This window comes from Chiroxiphia lanceolata, chromosome 2, assembly GCF_009829145.1.
Source record: "Chiroxiphia lanceolata isolate bChiLan1 chromosome 2, bChiLan1.pri, whole genome shotgun sequence".
NCBI classification, from domain to species: Eukaryota; Metazoa; Chordata; class Aves; order Passeriformes; family Pipridae; genus Chiroxiphia; species Chiroxiphia lanceolata.
Window position 1 is genome coordinate 93,427,259 of NC_045638.1, and position 20,052 is coordinate 93,447,310.

The 20,052-nt window shown below is 42.4% G+C and overlaps 1 protein-coding gene across 8 annotated transcripts in view; it reads left to right on the top strand.

Moving 5' to 3' along the window:
- The window catches only part of USF3 (upstream transcription factor family member 3), a 34,183-nt gene extending 14,435 nt beyond the window's left edge, over nt 1-19,748 (top strand). For 7 of the 8 annotated variants that reach the window (XR_004355050.1, XR_004355049.1, XR_004355054.1 and 4 more), the window contains 5 exons: nt 1,111-1,139; nt 3,403-3,485; nt 4,904-5,000; nt 6,127-12,687; nt 16,866-19,748. Coding sequence is in view for 1 of the 8 variants with exons in the window: in XM_032677968.1 (XP_032533859.1) it covers nt 1,111-1,139; nt 3,403-3,485; nt 4,904-5,000; nt 16,866-16,942 (286 nt within the window). In the remaining 7 variants the exon portion in view is untranslated. The remainder of the gene's footprint in view (nt 1-1,110; nt 1,140-3,402; nt 3,486-4,903; nt 5,001-6,126; nt 12,688-16,865) is intronic. The other variant, XM_032677968.1, reaches the window with a different exon arrangement.
- Nucleotides 19,749-20,052: the final 304 nt, after the last annotated feature.

Genomic DNA, 20,052 nt, shown 5'->3' on the forward strand with positions numbered 1-20,052 from the left:
GATGTCTCCAGGTCTGACCATCTGCAGTAACACTACTGTCCTGTAATCATTGTCTAAATTACTTTGGATGCCCTCTACTTTTAGTGAGTTACTTGAAATAAAAAGGATACGTGCCTCATAGTAATCACACATCATCCACATGTATCTTGCATTCTCACTTCAGATTCCTTGTTATATCTGGACTGTGCTGTGACAGTCAAAAAGGAGAGCAGAAGATGCATCTCTGCTTTTGGCACACATCTAGACTGAGAGTGTGCTGCTGGACAGAAATCTTCTAGAAGATTTTCTTTTTCTGGAATGTTTCTTTTTCTAGAAAATAGGTACTTTGCTTAACTACACTTCCTGAAAGTATTTATCTTATTCGCATGTATACAGCACTTCGGATTTATATAAGTAGGATACACATTTGGGATTTATTGACTTCCAGCAAAGCAATTTGAAGCATTACACAGTGATTGTGACCTTCAGGTGGACATCTGAAACCAAAGGCAACCCTCACATGCCCAAATTATACCTAGACAGAATTTTGAGACAGTAAAGAAGAACAGCTGCCAAGGAACAGTATTTCTGGTTTCTCTGACAAAGGAAGCATTTTTGATACCAGAAGATGTGATGTTTGAAGGTAATAGGGCTAGAAACATGAATTTGCATGGTAACATTTTCTTTCTGTTTTCTGTAATGTAAAAGCATTGATCCAGTGAACATAGAAGCAACATTTCAAACAAATACTTAACTACCTTGTTCCTCAGAAGCAGAACTAATTTTTTTAATATTTGGCTTTATTGAACACTGCCTAGTATAGCAATTGTTGCTGAACAGAAACATAAAAACCCAGCTTTGCCTATAAATATGTACTAACAATCAAATGGAATATTACACTGTGCCTTGTTATACTGAAATTGATTTAAGTCTGAACGTGAACGAATTTTTGTTAGAAATTATTTAATGTCAGTGTCTAAGAACATCATTTTGACTTCTGCTATTTTCTTGTTCACAGAGCAGACTATAATATTTACTATTTTTGGCTGTAATGGAAATAGTAAATATTTGTTTGTATGCAGATTTTTTCCCTTCTGTTTCACATCACTGTTTTCCCTTTATATTTCACAGAAAGAAAAACCGGGAGACACATAATGCAGGTAGAAACATTATACTTTGTTATTTGGTCTGGGAATAAGCGCAGATGTTTTGAACTAGTAAAACGTATTTTCCATGGAGAAGGGTCCTCCACAGGAGGAGCTACACTTAAAAAAAACACCCTGTCAAACACCTTTCAGGGTCCTTGGGTAGAATATCTGTGCAGAAGGGCTTCTTGGTTGTTTCTAGTTGGCTGTTTTCCATAGTAAAATGTTAAAGGTAGGACCATGCCTCTGGCATTCCAATGCTAGTAAATTAAGAAGTAAACAATTTTAGTTGTGTTCAATTCTAAAGGAAAATAAATGCATTGGCATTGACAGCCAGCTAATATCCACCTCTCTCAAAACAGAGATGTATCTGACCTGAGAGTTTTGCAGGTTCCCTGGATTAGAAGTATTCCTGTAGCCTGTTGCTAAGGCACCCACCTGGATGCTGACATCCCAGAAAATTTGTGCAAATGGGGGCTGTCTCTGTTGCAGGAGTCACATCCCTCAGGCAGCAACTAGTCAGTGTTTAGCTACAACGGCATCTTTTACGAGTATGAACAGAAAGATGGACTGGGGAGGACTCTGACAGATTTGGGCCTGGTTTATCCTAAGAAACTGATCCCAGTTCTTTCACTAAACAGCATTATTGTGTGTTCTTCACAAACTCAACTGGAAAAAACACTGAGTAGTTTCCATGTGAAGACTGTGGAATATAGTGCTTGTCAGGCTGTGCTCAGGGTGTGGCCAATTTCTTAAGAATTAAGAAGTATCAGGAAATAGTCTTATCAAGTTTACTTCTGAGTTTGCTGGCCTCATTCTAATTCTCAGTTCCTGATTTACTTGCCTATAGCTTTCCAAAATCTTTATTTACTGGGCTGAACTCTGCAAGATGTGGGGACCAGCTCCCTCCAGCCGTATAGCTTGCTTAGTCATTAATATCTGGACAAGCTGCCATACAAGAATATGGCAAATATCAAACAGAAGAGTAGCACTTCACAATCACTGTGATGTCTGTATGTATTAGTAAGACATATAATAACTAGGTCCCAGGTATCATATGTTCAAATGTTTATACAGCTGCTGTAATTTATACAGTAGATTTCTTGCATAAGAGGCTTTGTCTTGCCGTGTTTAGTGTATTTAGGCCTGTCTCTGTCAACGCCATCAGTCTGTCCTGAAATACAAAAAAAATAATTTAATTGTTTGAGAAATTTAAACTGAAGTGACAGACTACTGGAATAAAACTGTTTAAATTAAGTTAATATGTCCTTTGTAAAGGATCAAAATGAAATACAGTCACCTGCAGGTCACTGTGTGACAGTGACAGGTTTCTGTGCTCCACCAAGAGTAGCCCAACTGCACGAACCACAAGGTTTGTTCAGCACAATGAACATTGGTTTGAATCTTGACAAAGCCATAACAGAACCTTTTTTCTGGCTTTTTTGAGACGAGACATCTAATAGTTTTAGTTCATGTAGAACATGAAAACATTTCAGTCCAAAAAAAAAATCTACTTGACAGTGAACTATATTTGGAAGAGGCTGACTATGGTGGATGGAAAACAAAGATTAATACTACCTGAAAAAAACATACCCAAAGGTATCTACACTCCTAGACTTATAGTGTAGACACTTTATGGCACTGTTCAGGCCTTGTGAAGAGGTAAATGACTATAGATTAAGCATTTTCTGGCCTTCTCCAAACTAGGTAGAGTAACTGGTAGTCCATATACCTGGAGCTTCAGCTATGATTAATGTTGGCTTCTCCATCAATACAAATTTAAAATTAAACCTGAAGACTAATAAAATCCATGTTATTTCTCCTTTTATGCTAAACTTGACTTTAGTATTTAAGAGACATGGGTTTTCTTCCCAAATCTGAAACTAATTCTTTCCATAATCTTGGTTCATATGCTTTCTGCATGCCTAAATTTAATCAATCTGACTTGTGAAAAAAGTGGCAGGAAACTCAGTTAGAAAGCAGTACCAAAACCTGAATTTTGAGTTGCAGTAACTCTTCTTTTCCATGAGGGGGTCCAGAATGTTCCCACCTTTTAAAGATATTACTGCTTATGTTATGGTTCTCAATTCCACTGAGCATTAATTAACTGAGGCTTACTTTAGTGGAATTTTTTTCCTCTCAAGTTACTACAGGTTCCAATGTGCAATGAAAAAATGTATTTATGAGCCCTTAACATTGTATTAGTTGTGCTGCTGTTGTGCTGCTGTTGTGCTGACTTGCCCAACCAGATGACACAGTACATATTATGTTTGGTTAGTGGAGAGACATCGAAAGAAGAAGATTAATGCTGGGATAAACAGAATTGGAGAACTCATTCCCTGCTCTCCAGCACTTAAGCAGGTGAGTGCCCATCCAGAGGTGCATACAGGCTTTCCTGTAAAATGCTCAAGTGTTTCTTTGTCTGTAGAATTATAAATACATATTGTGCCATTTGTCTTATGAAGAAGGTAAAACTGTCTGAATTAATATTCTCAAAAAACTCACTAGCTATATTAAAAAAACTATTTATAATAGAATTCCTTTTTGCAAGTGCACGGTCATGTTAATGTAATTACACAGATTTTCAATGTTTTATCTGGCAGTGTTGTGTATGGCTGCTGAAGGAACGAAACAGTATGAGATGGATGTGTGACTGACTTTCTCCTCAACTCATAAATGCAGTATTTCCTCTGTAGAAGGGGTGACAGGCTGGGCAGAAGTGGGTTAGATCAAGTCAGTGGGTTGCTGGTTACATTGTGCAACTCCTGTTTGTAAAGCCAGTTTCTACTGATGCTGTTGAATGTAGTCTGTGTGATGACTGAGTGGTGAAAGCTATGGATTAAGCAAGATCTCTTTTCAGGTCATTCTCCAATCCCTGCTCAGCCCTTTGCAGGTGATCACTTTAATGTCATAAGATGTCAATAGAATTCCATGCATGCTTATTTTTGTCATCTTTGATATAATGGGATGAAAGCAATTCAGAAACTGAAATAACAGTAGTAATTTAAGACACTGTCCTTGTGAAAGATGAAGCAAGAAAAATGGTTTGAGGTTGATGCACAGAAGCATCTTTTTCAAAGACAAAGCTATCTCCAGCAGAGACTGTTCCTACTGAACAGTAGAAGAAATTAAGGAGTGAACAAAGGCCTTGCAGGCAGAATAAGCATAGTTTCATAAAAAGATGATGGTGGAGGGGTTATTTTCTCTTCCCGTATTTTCCAGTATATTACTTTCAAAATTATGCATATATCTCCCTGGGTAGTTGTTCCATGTTTGTTTCTTTCCTAATAAAATATTTACAAGACAGTATCCTGGAAATTTCATGTGATATATGCATTTATTAGTGAACACAAATTTTAGGCTGATCTGCAAGCAGTGATTGATGGCTGTTCAGGTTCTGTGGCCATAGTATCTACCTTTGGGTTCTGTGGCCATAGTATCTACCTTTGGGCATCAAAAAATGTCAGCTCCAGCACTGAAAATGTTATTCTGTAAAATCTCACAGCAGTTCAGGGTCAGTGTCACTCATGAAACCTGTAGTTCATCTTAAAAAAAAAAAAAAAACAAACAACAAAACAAGACAAAAAAAACCCCCAAACCAAAACAAAAACAAACAAAAAAGCCCCAAAACAAAACAAACCCTACCCAGCCATAAAGAGTCATTCAAGGTAGCACATTTTTAAAGTAGAGACCTCTTGGAGCAAATGCTGTCTCATCATTATTGGATCTACCAATTCTAGACCTTTCTCCTAATTTTATACATATGTTTTCTTTTAAAGAGCAAGAACATGATCCTGGACCAGGCCTTTAAGTACATAACAGAAATGAAAAGACAGAATGATGAGCTGCTATTAAATGGAGGGAACAATGAACAGGGTAAGTACAGATGCTGCTGGAGTCTCTAGAACTTCTGTCACTCACTTCCACTGTGTCTCTGTACTGACTGGGTCAACAAATGGGAATCCCAAGACATTTTGCACATACAGGAAAAATAACAGCTGCTTGGAATATCTTGAAACAAAAAGCCAACAGAATGCCCAAGTGATTGTTCTTGCACGTAGCTGTGAGATATGAAACAATCACATTGTGAAGTAATTACAGAGTTTATAGGTGATGTGACATCATCTAGTAACTCCTGTCCCAGTTTATGCTACTGTAGTGACCAGAATGATTTCTGACAAACTTTGTTAGATTTTTTTCATCCAAAACATGGACTTTCCTCTGTTCATAGAGCTTTTTTGTTTTCTTTCAAAAGCTGTAGAAGTTGTAGTGACCCATCTCCTAGAAATACAGTGCATCATATAAAATCTTCTTGAACAGATATGTAAATGTACAGTGATAAAGGTATGACAGAAATAATCTCAGAGCTAATGTTGTGGTTTGTGATTTTTATTTTCTACCCACAGAATGGAATTCTAAATAGTTTATTTTTATCTTTTTAATATAATTAGATTTGAAAAACCTAGGTGGCTTTCCTAGTTAGGTGAGCTGTCTCCCAAGTGTGTTGCCAGTTTTTATGGATTTACACAAGTGCTTTGTATTAAGTTTTGCTTATAATTTTTAGATGTAATGGAACTTAATTCTCCTGGAAAGCCATGAGATTACCAATTAAATAAAAACAGTGTTCGTCTTTGCAAAAGAGTAGGGAAAAGAAAAATATTAATGTGCTTGTCTTTCCTTCAGCAATTAAATAATTTTGTTTAGTGTTCAGTTTCATCTGAGTTAGTCCTGAAGTTTTTTCTAACTAAGTAATGTGACATACCCTGCTATTGGTAATGGAATAATCTGTGAAGTTCATTCACTTTCTCACTTAGTAGAGAGGCTTATCAGGATAAGAGTCTTCACTTGAATTATGTTAACCATCTGAAGAGAGCATACATTATTAACAACTTATTCAATTTATTTCATTACTACACAGTATTTACTCTCTAAGTCATGTGGTAACATTATTTCATTATTTGTTCTGCTGCTGATGTAATGGAGTGCTCTCACTGTTTTGTAGCTGAAGAGATAAAAAAACTCCGGAAACAGTTGGATGAACTGCAAAAAGAAAACGGGAGATACATCGAACTACTGAAAGCAAATGATATTTGCCTGTATGATGACCCTACAATCCACTGGAAAGGAAATCTCAAAAATGCAAAGGTCTCAGTTGTTATTCCCAGTGATCAGGTTCAAAAGAACATCATTGTCTATTCTAATGGGAGTCAACCCAATGGAAATAACCAAGGAGCACCTGTCCAGGGAATAACGTTTAATGTTGGTCATAATTTACAAAAGCAAACAGCCAATGTTGTGCCAGTTCAGAGAACTTGCAACATAGTGACTCCTGTGACGATTGCTGGTATTTATCCCACAGAAAATAAGCCATGGTCTCAGCCTACGGTTTCTCCGCTGGCATCTGCTCAGACAGCTCCAGCAGGGCACATTCTTGAGCTTTCCACTCCGGAGAACGAGCAAGGTGTGCTCACCACTGCTGCTGCGAGCTCACAGAGTGCATCTCAGTCTGGGACAGAACAGGAATTACAGTGTTCTTCAAGTAATGCACCACAGAATGATCAAAATCTCCCCAAAAGTAAAAATAATGAGGAGGTCACTAAACCAACAAAGAAAACACTCCTGCAGGGAACCAGCCTTCCTTCCAGTGCCTCTGTGGAAGCCTCCCAAGTTCAACAGGTGAATGCAACTTGCTCAAATACAAACAATTCCAGGAGTGACCTCCAGGAAAGCTGTGTCATTTCAGCCACAGACACAGCTTGTGTGCCGCCTGTGAGACTGTCTACTGCAGATAGCTCTTCCTCTGTAAATGTCCTCAAAAGCACAGACGTAGTGGGCAGTGCTGGAGTGCCTGCGACTTCTGCAGCAGAAGGAGTTAAGGCTGTGACGGCAATAAGCACTCTGGCTGCCAGTCCCTTAGAGAACTGCTGGTCTTTTTCAGGCTCTTCAGGTGTTGGCACTTCAGACTTGAAAAACATGAGTAGCCTTACACGGATGCCTTCAACTGGAAACACGCAGACCACGTGGACCACTTTGCAGCTGGCGGGAAATACTGTCCAGCCGCTAAGCCAAACGCCATCTGGTATAATGACTGCACTACTAAACGAGCCAGTTAATGGTGCTGGTACTGTGTCTTCTGCTCAGAGCAGGCCTTTGACTACCAGTATCAGTTTGAATGCTTCTCTGCCTGGGGATGGCCAGGCAGCTGAACAGATTGTAGTTACCTTGCCCTCATGCCCACCCTTACCTATGCAGCCTTTAATCAGCCAGCCACAGGTTAAAACTCAGGCTGCAGGAAATATCCTTCCATTAAATTCAGCTATGCAGGTGATTCAGATGGCTCAGCCAGTCGCGTCAGCTGTTACAGGAGCACCAGCTAACCAGAATGTCATCATTCTCCAGCCTCCAAACCCCACTCCGTGCCCTCCGATTGTGAGAGCGGAAGTTCCCAGCCAAAATGTTAGTCAGCAAATTGTAATTATACAGGCTGCTAATCAGAATCCTCTTCCCCTCCTCTCCGCTCAGCCTTCTGCTTCTGTAAGAGTTCCTGTAAACGGGCCGACTGCAGTTGCAAACTCTAGCAGCTCCATGCAAAATGCTTCTCTTCCACAGACTTTTGGAGGGAAACACCTTGTCCATATATTACCAAGACCATCTTCTTTGCCGTCTTCTAGCTCTACGCAAACATTTTCAGTTACAATGTCCAGTCAACAGCATCCTCAGACTATCTCATTAAATGGGCAGCTTTTTGCACTGCAGCCTGTGATGTCCTCATCTGGAGCTTCAAATCAAGCCCCTATGCAAATTATTCAACCCACCACCAGCGAAGACCCAAATACCAATGTTGCCCTCAATACATTTGGTGCTTTAGCCAACCTCAATCAAAGCATATCGCAGATGGCTGGGCAGAGCTGCTTACACTTGTCTCTCAGCCACCCCACCAATCCCGCAACCATCAATAACCAGATTGCCACAGTTAATTGTGTGTCATTACCAACTTCTTTGGCATCTTCAGTGCCTGCAGAGGTCTCAGTACTAACCAGTGCATCTAATTCAATAAATGCTTCCCCCAAAAAACCATCTGCTGGCTTGCCATCCGGTGCAAAATCAAAAAGGACAAACAAAAAGCCGAGTACGAAGAAACACCAAGCAGTCAATAATAAAGTGTCTTGCCCAGCAGTTCCTTGCAAAGATGCAGGGAAGGTGGACTGTGCTCCTGTGGAAACAGTGTCAAAGTATTCAAATGGTGAAGGGCTGCTTGAAAACACTCCAGCAGTATCTCAAGCTGTAACTACGTCACAAGCAAGTGGTGTGGCAGCATCGAGTGGTGTCAGCATTTCTGACTCTCATTCCAAAGAGACTGCGAGTTCTGAACAGGCAGTGAAAATGCCCTCTGTTCCCGAGCTGAGCTCAGCAGAGGCACCTGCTTCTTTACCACTGGAGTCCGTGGTGCCAGAGCAGCTGCCACTTGTCCCATCGGCTCCCAAAGATGCTGCTCCTCGCCAGCAGGCACTTGGACCTCAGAACCACCCACCAACTGTCTCTGCCTTGTCAGAGTCTCCCAAACCTTGTGAACCCCCCAGCACCTTAACATCCTCTTGTAGCGAAGCACAGGTGACACATTCTCAGGTTGCTGGGACATCAGCAGCACAGAGCAGCACAGCAAGTTCCAAGGCAGGAATGATTTCGGAGTCCTGCAACATTGAGCCAGATTCCTCAGTGGTAATGCAAGATGCAGACTTGTTAGAAGGACAGGGTCTAACCAAAATGCTGTCTGATCTCACAAAAGAAAGAACAGCTGTGGAAAAAACCTCTTCGTTTACTGTTCATGGTGAGCATTCTAATTTTCCTATGGAAAACTCCAAATCAGCAGAATCAAATGTTGATTTGCCCGAGAAGCAGGAACTCTTGCTAATGAACTCTGAAGGTGACACTCTCTCCCAGCATCACTCATGCATCTCTGATTCAGAAGTAGTCAGTGCTTCCCTTATTGCTAGCAGGCAGGCAGACTCCCCGATGTCAACCAGCTCTGGCAGCAGTCGAGGCTTCTCAGTTGCATCTATGTTGCCAGACACCACCAGAGAAGATGTCACAAGCAGCACCTCAACCAGTACCTGTAACAGCTGTACATTTTCAGAACAGACTGACATTGTAGCTCTTGCAGCCAGAGCTATTTTTGACCAGGAAAACCTTGAGAAAGGTGGAGGAGGAATACAGGTTAACACGAGGGATGCTGTCTCTAAGTCAGCTGAGGTTGCACCGCTGGAGAGAGAGCAACAGCCTTTTAAACCTCAGTCAGTGAAAGAAAGCAATGCAGGGCCATTGGAAGCAGCACCAAACAAATTTGGTGCTCACGATACAGCACCAGCAAATGTTGATAGGCAGGTTGAAAAGCCAAGCTGCTCCATAGGAGGTGTGGAAACATCGAACCCTTCTTTGCAGATTTCCACCTCCCAGACACCAAGCATAACCAGTCTAAGCGTCAATAATCTGATACACCAGAGTCGCATTGTCCATCCCCTGGTGAGTTGCTCAAGTTTATCCCAGCCTTCAGAGCCTGCAAGTGTCCCTGCAACTGTGAGCCTCTCCCTTCCATCTAGCACATATATCAATCAGTCTCCAGGACCCACTATGATGAGTGAATATGCTCAGGAACAACTGAATGCCATTAGGGCAAGCACCATGCAGGCTCCCCAGCTGCAGGAGTCACACTTAAAGCATCAAAGTCATGAAGGTCGCAAAGACTCGGCCAAGAGGGCCGTTCAAGATGACCTTCTGCTTTCTACAGCAAAGAGGCAAAAGCAGTGCCAGACAGCACCCATAAGGCTTGAGGGGATGGCACTGATGAACCGGACACCAGAGAGTATTGCTGATCAAACACAGATGCTGGTCAGTCAGATTCCTCCTAATTCTTCCAATTCGGTGGTGTCAGTAAGCAATCAAGGACACGCTGATGGCCTCAATAGGTTATTTCCATCCAATAGCAATTTTGTTACATCAGCTTTGAGGCAAACTGAGGTTCAGTGTGGTTCTCAGCCATCAATTTCAGAGCAGCCAGGCCAGTCAGGGCAGCACTTGCAGCCAATTCAACACGTTCCTTCTCAAGGCATCTCTCACCTTCACAGTAATCACCCATACTTAAAGCAACAGCAGGCTGGTCAGTTAAGAGAGAGGCACCACTTGTATCAGCTGCAGCACCACGTCACTCACGGGGAAAACTCAGTCCACTCTCAACCCCACAGTGTCCACCAACAGCGAACGATACAGCAGGAGGTGCAGATGCAAAAGAAAAGGAATCTCATCCAGGGAACACAAGCCACACAGCTTTCCCTACAGCAGAAACACCATGGAAGTGATCAAACACGGCAAAAGGGTGGTCAGCCTCATCCTCACCACCAACAAATGCAGCAGCAGATGCAGCAGCACTTCGGAGCTTCCCAGCCTGAAAAGAACTGTGAAAATCCTGCAACAAGCAGAAACCACCATAACCACCCTCAGAACCATATAAATCAGGATATTATGCATCAGCAGCAACAAGATGTTAGCAGCAGGCAGCAAGGTTCCGCTTCTGAACATGTTTCAGGGCACAATCAGATGCAAAGACTTATGACCTCAAGGGGCTTAGAGCAGCAAATGGTGTCCCAGGCAAGCATCGTAACCAGACCATCAGATATGGCATGCACCCCTCACAGGCAGGAAAGAAACAGAGTTTCCAGCTACTCTGCTGAGGCCCTCATTGGGAAAACGCCCTCTAATTCAGAGCAGAGAATAGGAATATCTCTTCAAGGCCCTAGGGTTTCTGACCAGCTGGAAATGAGAAGTTACCTTGACGTTTCTAGAAATAAGGGGTTGGCAATTCATAGTATGCAGGGCCGCTTATCTGTTGACCACACAGTTGGCTCAGATGTGCAGCGTCTTTCTGATTGCCAAACATTTAAGCCCACTGGACCCAATCAACAACCAACGGGCAATTTCGATGTTCAGGCTTCAAGAAACAGTGAAATTGGCAATTCTGTGTCATCCCTCAGGGGCATGCAGTCGCAAGCGTTCCGAATCGGTCAAAATACTGGGCCTTCCATAGAGAGACAGAAGAGACTGCCCTACCAGTCAGTACAGGGTATTCCAACGGGGAATACACTGCCATCAAGGGAAAACGAAAACACGTGCCACCAAAGTTTCATGCAGAGTTTGCTCGCCCCTCACCTTGGAGATCAAGTTAGTGGAAGCCAAAGATCAATCCCAGAACATCAAAGGAACACACAGTGTGGCGCCTCCTCCACAATAGAGTACAACTGTCCCCCAGCGCGAGAGAGCGTCCACATCCGAAGAGACGGTGATGGCCAGAGTAGGGAAAGCTGTGACATGTCTATTGGGGCAATTAACACAAGGAACAGTTCTTTGACTATTCCTTTTTCGAGTTCTTCTTCCTCGGGAGATATTCAGGGTCGCAATACAAGCCCAAACATCTCTGTGCAGAAGTCCAATCCCATGAGGATGACGGACAGTCATGGAACTAAGAGCCACATGAATACGCCTGTTTCTAGCAACATGCATGGAGTCGTGAGGCCAACTCACCCTCACCCTGCAGTTTCTCACGGAAATGGTGAGCAAGGGCAGCCTTCTGTTCGTCAGCCAAATTCTTCAGTTACTCAGCGGTCAAGACATCCTCTACAAGACAATGGAGGTTCTAAAATACGTCAACCTGAAAGGAATCGATCTGGAAATCAGAGACATGGAAATGTGTTTGACCCTAGTCTTCCCCATCTTCCCCTGTCCACCAGTGGCAGTATGATCCTTGGGCGCCAGCAGTCCGCAATAGAAAAAAGAGGAAGCATTGTCCGATTTATGTCTGATGGCCCTCAAGTGTCTAATGATAACGCAGCCCCTGACCAACATACTCTCTCTCAGAATTTTGGATTCCCTTTTATTCCAGAGGGTGGCATGAATCCACCGATAAATGCCAACGCCTCTTTCATCCCACCAGTCACTCAGCCTAGTGCCACTCGAACACCAGCTCTAATCCCAGTTGATCCTCAGAATACGCTGCCATCCTTCTATCCACCTTACTCTCCTGCCCACCCTACCCTCTCCAATGACATTTCTATCCCTTACTTTCCCAATCAAATGTTTCCTAACCCAAGCACAGAGAAGCCTAGTAGTGGAAGTTTAAACAATCGATTTGGATCCATTTTGTCTCCTCCCAGGCCTGTTGGTTTTGCTCAGCCAAGTTTTCCTTTGCTTCCAGATATGCCGCCAATGCACATGACCAACACGTCGCACTTATCCAATTTTAACTTAACGTCTTTGTTTCCAGAAATAGCCACAGCTCTTCCTCCAGATGGTTCAGCAATGTCGCCTTTGCTTTCCATTGCAAACACATCTGCTTCAGATTCTTCCAAGCAGTCCTCAAACCGACCTGCACACAACATAAGCCATATTTTAGGTCATGACTGCAGCTCAGCTGTATGAAAACCAATAGACTGACTTCTAGTCTGATGCGTTGTTTATATATTTAAGAAGAAGAGAGTGGAGACCATTCATAGCATCACTGTTTATTTGCCTAAATGTATGTATATGGGTACTTTCTGTATTTATATACATGTTGTATTTCCACCCACCTTACTAACTCTAAAGCACCAGTGCCTAAAGCAATGCTTACTTACTAGTAAACAGTAAGGATGCAACATCAAGAGCTGTGCAAATATTGGTTGTTGATTTTCCAACAATCAAGTTTGATGTCCGATTGTTCCAAGGTAAGGGCCACCCTCAGTAATACATGGATGTAAAGAAAGGAGTGAGAGCATCCGTACGGGAGAGAGGAAACAAGTGCTACAAGTGTCAGTTTGTTTCTGATACGTTTACCTGAAACTGCAGAGGACCTTGAAATGGCTTGGGTTTCTCTTTTGTAAAATATCTTCAGGAGTTTCAACACAAGTCAAGTCTGTGTTAACCCAGTGTTAATTGAAAAAGGCATTTGTTGTGCAGCTTTTGTCTGTTTAAAGCTTGCCATATGCACTTGATTTAAAGCTGACTTTACCTGGTTAAAATTACTATGTGTTCGCATGGTCAGCAGTTTAAAATACTGTTTTAGAAAATTCAGATCTCTTTAACCCATGACTTTCCATTTCTAAGAATAATTTGCTTGGATCTGTTCTAGCAGTGGCTTCACTTACGGCTGAACTCAGTCAACGTTTTAACGTAGCTTACGACTTTCTGGTGCAGTCAGCAGAGACAGCAACTGTGTTTGTTGCTATTTCATTGTTCATTGCCGCGGCTTACCTCAGGGTGTGTTCTATACCTTGGTTAGCACCTTCTTAATGTCCTTTTCTTTTTTTCCCCCTCTCCTTTTCTTTGGCCCATGCTCAAACACCAGCTTTCTGGTTTCTGTGAGTGACAGCCCAACAGCCCTTTGTTGTACCAGGCAGCACATGGGTGGAGGACTGAGCTTATGGCATCCCACAAAATGAGTGGGGATCCTTGGGGGCAGTGTTCACTTGATATTGCTGACCGGATCGAGCCCCAGTTATTATCAGTACTCTGCACTTGAATGCACCTTTTATCTAAACCTGTGTGATTGTGGCTGAAGGAGGAACATGGATGTGTCGAGAGTGAAACATACCGGGAAGACATTGGGATTTGTGCACCTCAAGGAAGGACAATGTGTTTGTTCATGTGTGAGATATGGAGTGAATGTGTGTGCACTGGCTGAGTCTCCAGTATTTTCACAAATTTCAGTCCCATTTCTTTTAAAGGAAAGGGAAGAGCTAGGTAAATTTTATTTATTTAATGGCTCTGCACTGTGCTTTTTCTTCAAACAAGGCAGAAATATTTGTCTTTTATTTTTATGTGCTTGGAAATACCATTCTGCGTTTGATTCTTCAAATAACATAGTAACTTCAGGTTCCCTTGTATGCAATCCTCCCCCTACCAGCTGCAGAGTGACAAAACCTGCTCCAGGGCCTCTCCTCTGGGCAGGGTGAGCTTGAAATGCTTGTGTGTTGCCCACCAGCACATTCTCTTGCTGCTCCTGGGACCTGTCACAGGCCCCTGGTGAGGGCATGGGGAGGCGCAGGCTCCCTGGGATTTTGGTTTGTTATGGTTTGGGGATTTTTTCTTTGAAAGGTGGAAAGGAAGATATTCCTCCATCTCCAAGAACAGGACGCTTAAAGACAGACCTGAAACATTTTTCCATAGATTGACTTACCAGATGTTGTTTTTGCTAAGCCCTTTTCCACTGATGCAGGAAAGTAAGGAGGCTTTGACATGAAAAATAATAGGCCTTGTCTGTAGTCTGTCCTAACAGTGTCTCTGCTCTTGTAACCTGTGGTCTGATGTTTTCCTGCAAGGTGAAGTAAAATGGTTCTGATTCTGATTGGGAATCACTTTTTAATTCAGATGGAGCTTATCTTAGGACACTAAATCTAAGTGGTGCATCAGTTCTCTGTGTTTCTTAAAAATAATAGATTGCATATTTATTTCAGTTCACGGCTTATCTCTGTCTAAGTGTAGTTACCAATGGAGTGGCAGCCACTGGGCTGTGCAGAAAGCAGGAAGGTTAGGAATGAGTCGGTCCTCAGGCTCAAGCTGACTAAGCCAACTGCAGGTCTGGGTGTTCTGTGGTGAGACCCTTGATCAAATTGATTTCCTTAATGCAGTAGCTCTCAAAGAGGCTGCTTCAGCTGGTGAAATGAGTTCCATAACAGTGAGTGGTTCCATGGTTTCTGGATGATAATGACATGGAGATCAAAGCAGCAGCCACACTGTGCATTACATGTTTGTCTGGACTCTGAGGAGGGAAGCAAACCCGCCCTCCCTTCTTGCTCTCTTCAAATGGCATTGCATGTGCAGTGGTGGGTTTGGCTTTCAAGACAAACTAGTGAAAAATTAAGCCCTGGCTTCTTTATATATAAAGATGCTAATCCTTCTCATTCCAAACATTCACACAGTATCACATTAGTTTTCTCTGCTGGGAAAACTACATTACTTCGTATCTGTGAAAACTGGAAGGACCTTATCAACTTATACCTGTTGCAACACTTCAATGTCCACAGATCCATTTGGCTGGATAGGATTCATTCCAGAGTACTGAAGAAGCAATCAGGACATATGGCAGGACCCCACTTAATCATCTACCAAAGGTCTGGGGAGGTCCCTGCTGACAGGAAGGTAGCCAACCTTATTCTAATGTGTAGAAAGGGTATGAGGGAAGAACCTAGGGAAGTACAGACTGTGAGTCTAACTGCAGTTCCTGGGAAAATTATGGAGATTATACCGGGTACTATTGAAACGAGTTTAAAGAATAATGCAATCATCAGGCACAGTCAGCATGGGTTCACAAAGGGAAAGTCCTATCCAGCCAATTTGATATCCTTTTATGATAAGGTCACCTGCTTAGTGGGTGAACAGAAAGTGGGGCATGGAATGTTTCTGGATTTTAGCAAGGCTTTTGATACCATCCCTCACAGCATCCATCTGGACAAGCTGTCCAGCTGTGGGATGAGCAGGTTCATGGTGTGCTGGGTGAAGAATGGGCTGAAGGGCAGAGCTCAAAGGGCTGTAGTGAATGGCGCTAGATCTGGCTGATGAACAGCCACCAGCAGTGTTCCTCAGGGCTCAATTCCAGGGGTAGTCCTGTCCAATGTATTTATCACTGACCTGGATGTAGGAGTTGAACACACCATTGGCAGGTTTGCTGATGATACCAAACTGAGAGGAGCTGTTGACAGATGCTTTGCAGAGGGATCTGGATAGATTGGAGCCTTGGGCTGTGACTAATGGGATGAAATTTAATAAGTTCAAGTGCCAGATTCTGCACATGGGACAAAGTAACACCAGGCACAAGTATAAATAGGGAGAGGAGTGGTGGCCTCACACGGAGTGCTGGGTGCAATTCTGAGCTCCACCATTTCAGAGGGGTGTGAAGGTCCTGGAATGAATCCAAAGGAGCACAAAGCTGGTGGAAGGGCTGGCAGGTGTGTCCTGTCAGGAGCAGCTGAGGGTTCTGGGCTTGTCTGCTTTGGAGAGACAGAGACTGAGGATCAACCTTATCACTCTGTGCAGCTCCCTGATGAGAACAGAGGGAGGTGCTGATCCCTTCTCCCCAGGATCTATTGACAGGACACATGGGAATGACTCAAAGGGGCACCAAGGGAGGTTCAGACTGGACATCAGGAAGGGTGGTCAGACAGTGGAACAGGCTTCCTGGAGAGACGGTCGATGCCCTAAGCCATCAGTGTTTAAGAGGCATTTGGACAATGCCCTTAACAACATGCTTTAACTTTTGGTCAGCCCTGAAGGGATCAGGCAGTTGGACTATTCTATTCTCTTATTCCTTTATGTTGATTTCACTATTAATTTTACTGGTGGTGTGTGTCAAGGTTAAATGCAATCCTGAGTATTCATGATAGAATATATCAACTGTGGTTTTGTTTCGGTTTTTTCATGCTGTACATAATTTCTGAAGCAGTAACTGTGTCAGTAACTTTCACCCTTTTCTGTTTACGAAGACGACCAAAAATAGCACCCTTTTTCACAGGACACCTGTAGTGCAGGTAGTCGCAGCATAGGCATTCCAACCATATGAAGACTATTGCCATTTTGCAGGAACTGCACAATTTTGTGGTGTGTGGCTCAAAAGTAACTACTGTGTGACCCTTGGTCTTCTCCAGAGGATTGGACCTCACAGTGTTGACAGGGCATGGCGATTCCTGTGTAGTCACCACACCACTTTGTCGTCCTTCTCAGGGCTTTTTCTGAACCCTGCCGAGACCAGGATGGAGAAATATTTCATTCCCCTCCTTGAACATGGCAATTTCTGTTGAAGTTCAACCACATACCTGTGTGAGTCTTTTTACATGCCATAAGTGATGCTAAATGATCCTGTGGCCCTGGTATGGGATCAGGAAGACTGCTGTGAAGAGCAAGGTAGTCAGACCACTCGCTGAGAGCTTTGTATGAACACATTCGTCCAAATTCTGGTATTTGCACTGCAGACTGGCTTTTAGATAACTTTATTAAAGAAAGATTGGCTCTGTTGTGCAGTCTTTTGGTCTAATTGCCTGTCCAAGATGGGCTTTGAATGCTGAATCTGACCTGGTCCACTGGTTTGAGATCAGCCTGTGCATTTCAGCTTCTCACATGTTCATTCTCTTTTGCCTTCAGGAAGAACAGTGGAGGGACTGGATATTTCACATCAAAAGAGAGGGAATTAGATGTTAAGTAATTTCTGTTAGATTTTAATTATTAAATTGTTTTGGGTTTTTTCCTTGTCACCATAAATTAATCCCACCTGCCATTCCATATCGACGAGCCTTCTTGCACTTAGTTGTGAAGGTCAGTTTATGCCACTGACAGGTCAGTGGCTCAGTTCCTTTCGCAGGGCTCTGCTCTCGGGAAGAGGAGCAATTGCAACATCTTTACCATGGAGTGGAAACAATTGCTTCTTTATTTTTCCTTTCTCCTACCGTTGAACCTGTTGTGTTTAGCTATCCGGTTGATAAGGCTCGTTTTACCTCAATCTGTGCTTGGGAGAATAGTTTGAAAAAGGAACTTCTGTAAGTTTTGCAGATTGAGTGATTCTGTTTTACTTGTTATTACAATATGATAAGCAAATACATTTTCTTCAGCAAACATCTGTGACAACAATTATTTACCTTTTTCTCCTAAGAATTACCTGTTCCCTTGGTTTTCAAGATATATTTGTAAAAGACTATACTTGGAAAAGTTGCAATTTGTTAGCCTGAGAATGCCATTTTCTCTTCCATAATATGTTTTTGAAGCTTACTTATATTAAGACGGGGTTTGTTTTGGCTTTGAAGGAAGGAAAAATACTCAGTATTGCTTAATTTAGCAAAATAAGCAGTGGAAGGGAAAGGTTGGGCACTACCTCTGGGGTGAGACTGCCACAACTGACAAGCATTGTGTGGCTGTGGCTTTCAGCTTGGCCTAAATGACTTCAACAAATAGTACTGGGCTGGATTGCATGTATGTCAGTGTAGTCCATGATCAATCCCTTAAGCAGCCTAGGAGAATAAGAACAGAGACCGGCTAAGTTGAAAGCAGGCAATAAAATAGTATTAATACTGCATTAATATTTATACACCTTTTCATTGAGAGAAAAGACCTCATTTAAGAACAGCTAAGGGAAATGAGAACTGAAGTGATTTGAGCTGGTGGCTGAGCCTTACTGGAATGGGTTTTCCAGCTCCTGCTCCCAGCTCCAGTCACTACGCTGCTGCCCAGGTGGAAGAGCACCTCTCTGAAAAAAAGTAAATACTGTGCTAGTCCAGAGTCTCCTGCATTTTGCACAGATTTCCTACTGCACTTTAAAACTGCACTGGTGCTGCTGTGGTTGGTGACTGTAGTGCTGTTGCAGGAAACAGATTGTGTGGCAGGGCAACGGTAGAAAATGGGCCATTTAATTATTTCTGGTCTCCTGTTGTCTTTTTACGTTATTCTGAGGTACTTGTGCAGCCCTGGCTCAAGGACTCCATCACAAACTCATGCTGTTTCTGGATGACTGAGTGTAGTCAGCTGTGCTAAGAGCTTTTGCCATTCCCCTAATAAGTTTCATGCTCATCACTTTAGTAATGATCCCACTTTAACTGGCAAGACAGAATAGCATCGTCTATTTATAACAAATCAGTCAAATTTGGGTTGTTTTCTGATACAGTGCTATAAGGAGCTCCACTCTTTATCATCACCTGGCCTGTTATCATCCACCACTGGTCCTTTCTCCCACTGCCATGATCCAGCATGGGTAGCAGTCTCATGGACAAGAGTTCCAGTGCAGAGACAGGTTTGCGTGTGAGGGTCTTTTCAACTTCTACTGCCTCTGCAATACCAAGTAAATCTAAAACCTCAGAGCACCAACACTTTATTGCCACTAGTTACACTGAGAGCAAGTTACTCTTTGAACTGGTGAAAGATGCAGTGGAGTTTTTTGGTCATGACAATACAAATTCATATTCTCTCTGCGAACAAACTCTGCTTAGTTACACAGAAGCCATTTATTACATACTGATACCAGTTTTTATGAGATAAATTTAAAAAAAAAAAGGCATTTCTTTCTGCCACACCAAAATTATCTTTACAAGCAGGTTTCCAAGTTTGCAATATGTGCTGCTGTTCCAGCAATCACAAGTATGAAACAGTGGAGCTCATGGTGGGTTGGGCCCTGTTCCTGCCTGCTCACTGTGAGAAGGGAAGCAAATACGGATTTTGCCACAGGAGATTAATCAAAGATGCTGTTGCCCTCCACAGTGTAAATTATTTATATTCAGTCCAGAGTTTTCTGCTGTGCTTCTGTTTTATACAGCTGTAAATGACTTGGATACAGTCCCAGTGGAAAGTCCTTACTATTTTGTAATGGAAAAAAGGAACTCTGCAGTAGAAATCTATAATGAATGAACAGGAACATCATCTTCCAATTGTAAATAAGATCTTGCTCTGTTTATTTTGACATCTTTTTACAAATGTGTTACATTCAGGTGTAAATATCCCAAACCATGATCTTGTTCAGAGTTCTGAGATTTCTATTGTTAAATGTAATACTTTGTTTAATAGTTGTAATAATTATTTGTATAGATATGAACATAATAGTATTTTATTAAAAAAAAAAGAAAAACACTCTTTGGATACTGCGTTCTTGTTGATACAGCTTCTTTCCACATGGAAAGTCATGCCATTCATTATTCAAGAGAGGCAAAAATAAAAGTTTTGGGAATTTACAGTTATAGTTTTCCAGTGATGTATATTCTCTGCATAGACCAGAGTTATGCACTGCATTATTTGGAGATATAAAACTACACAATTCAGAAGAAACATACTGATAATGAAGTATCAAAATAGTGCATGGCAGGTGCTGTCCTTGCCCAGGTGACAGTGCTTACTGAGTTGAGATACAACTTTGGCTTTATATAATGCTTCTCAT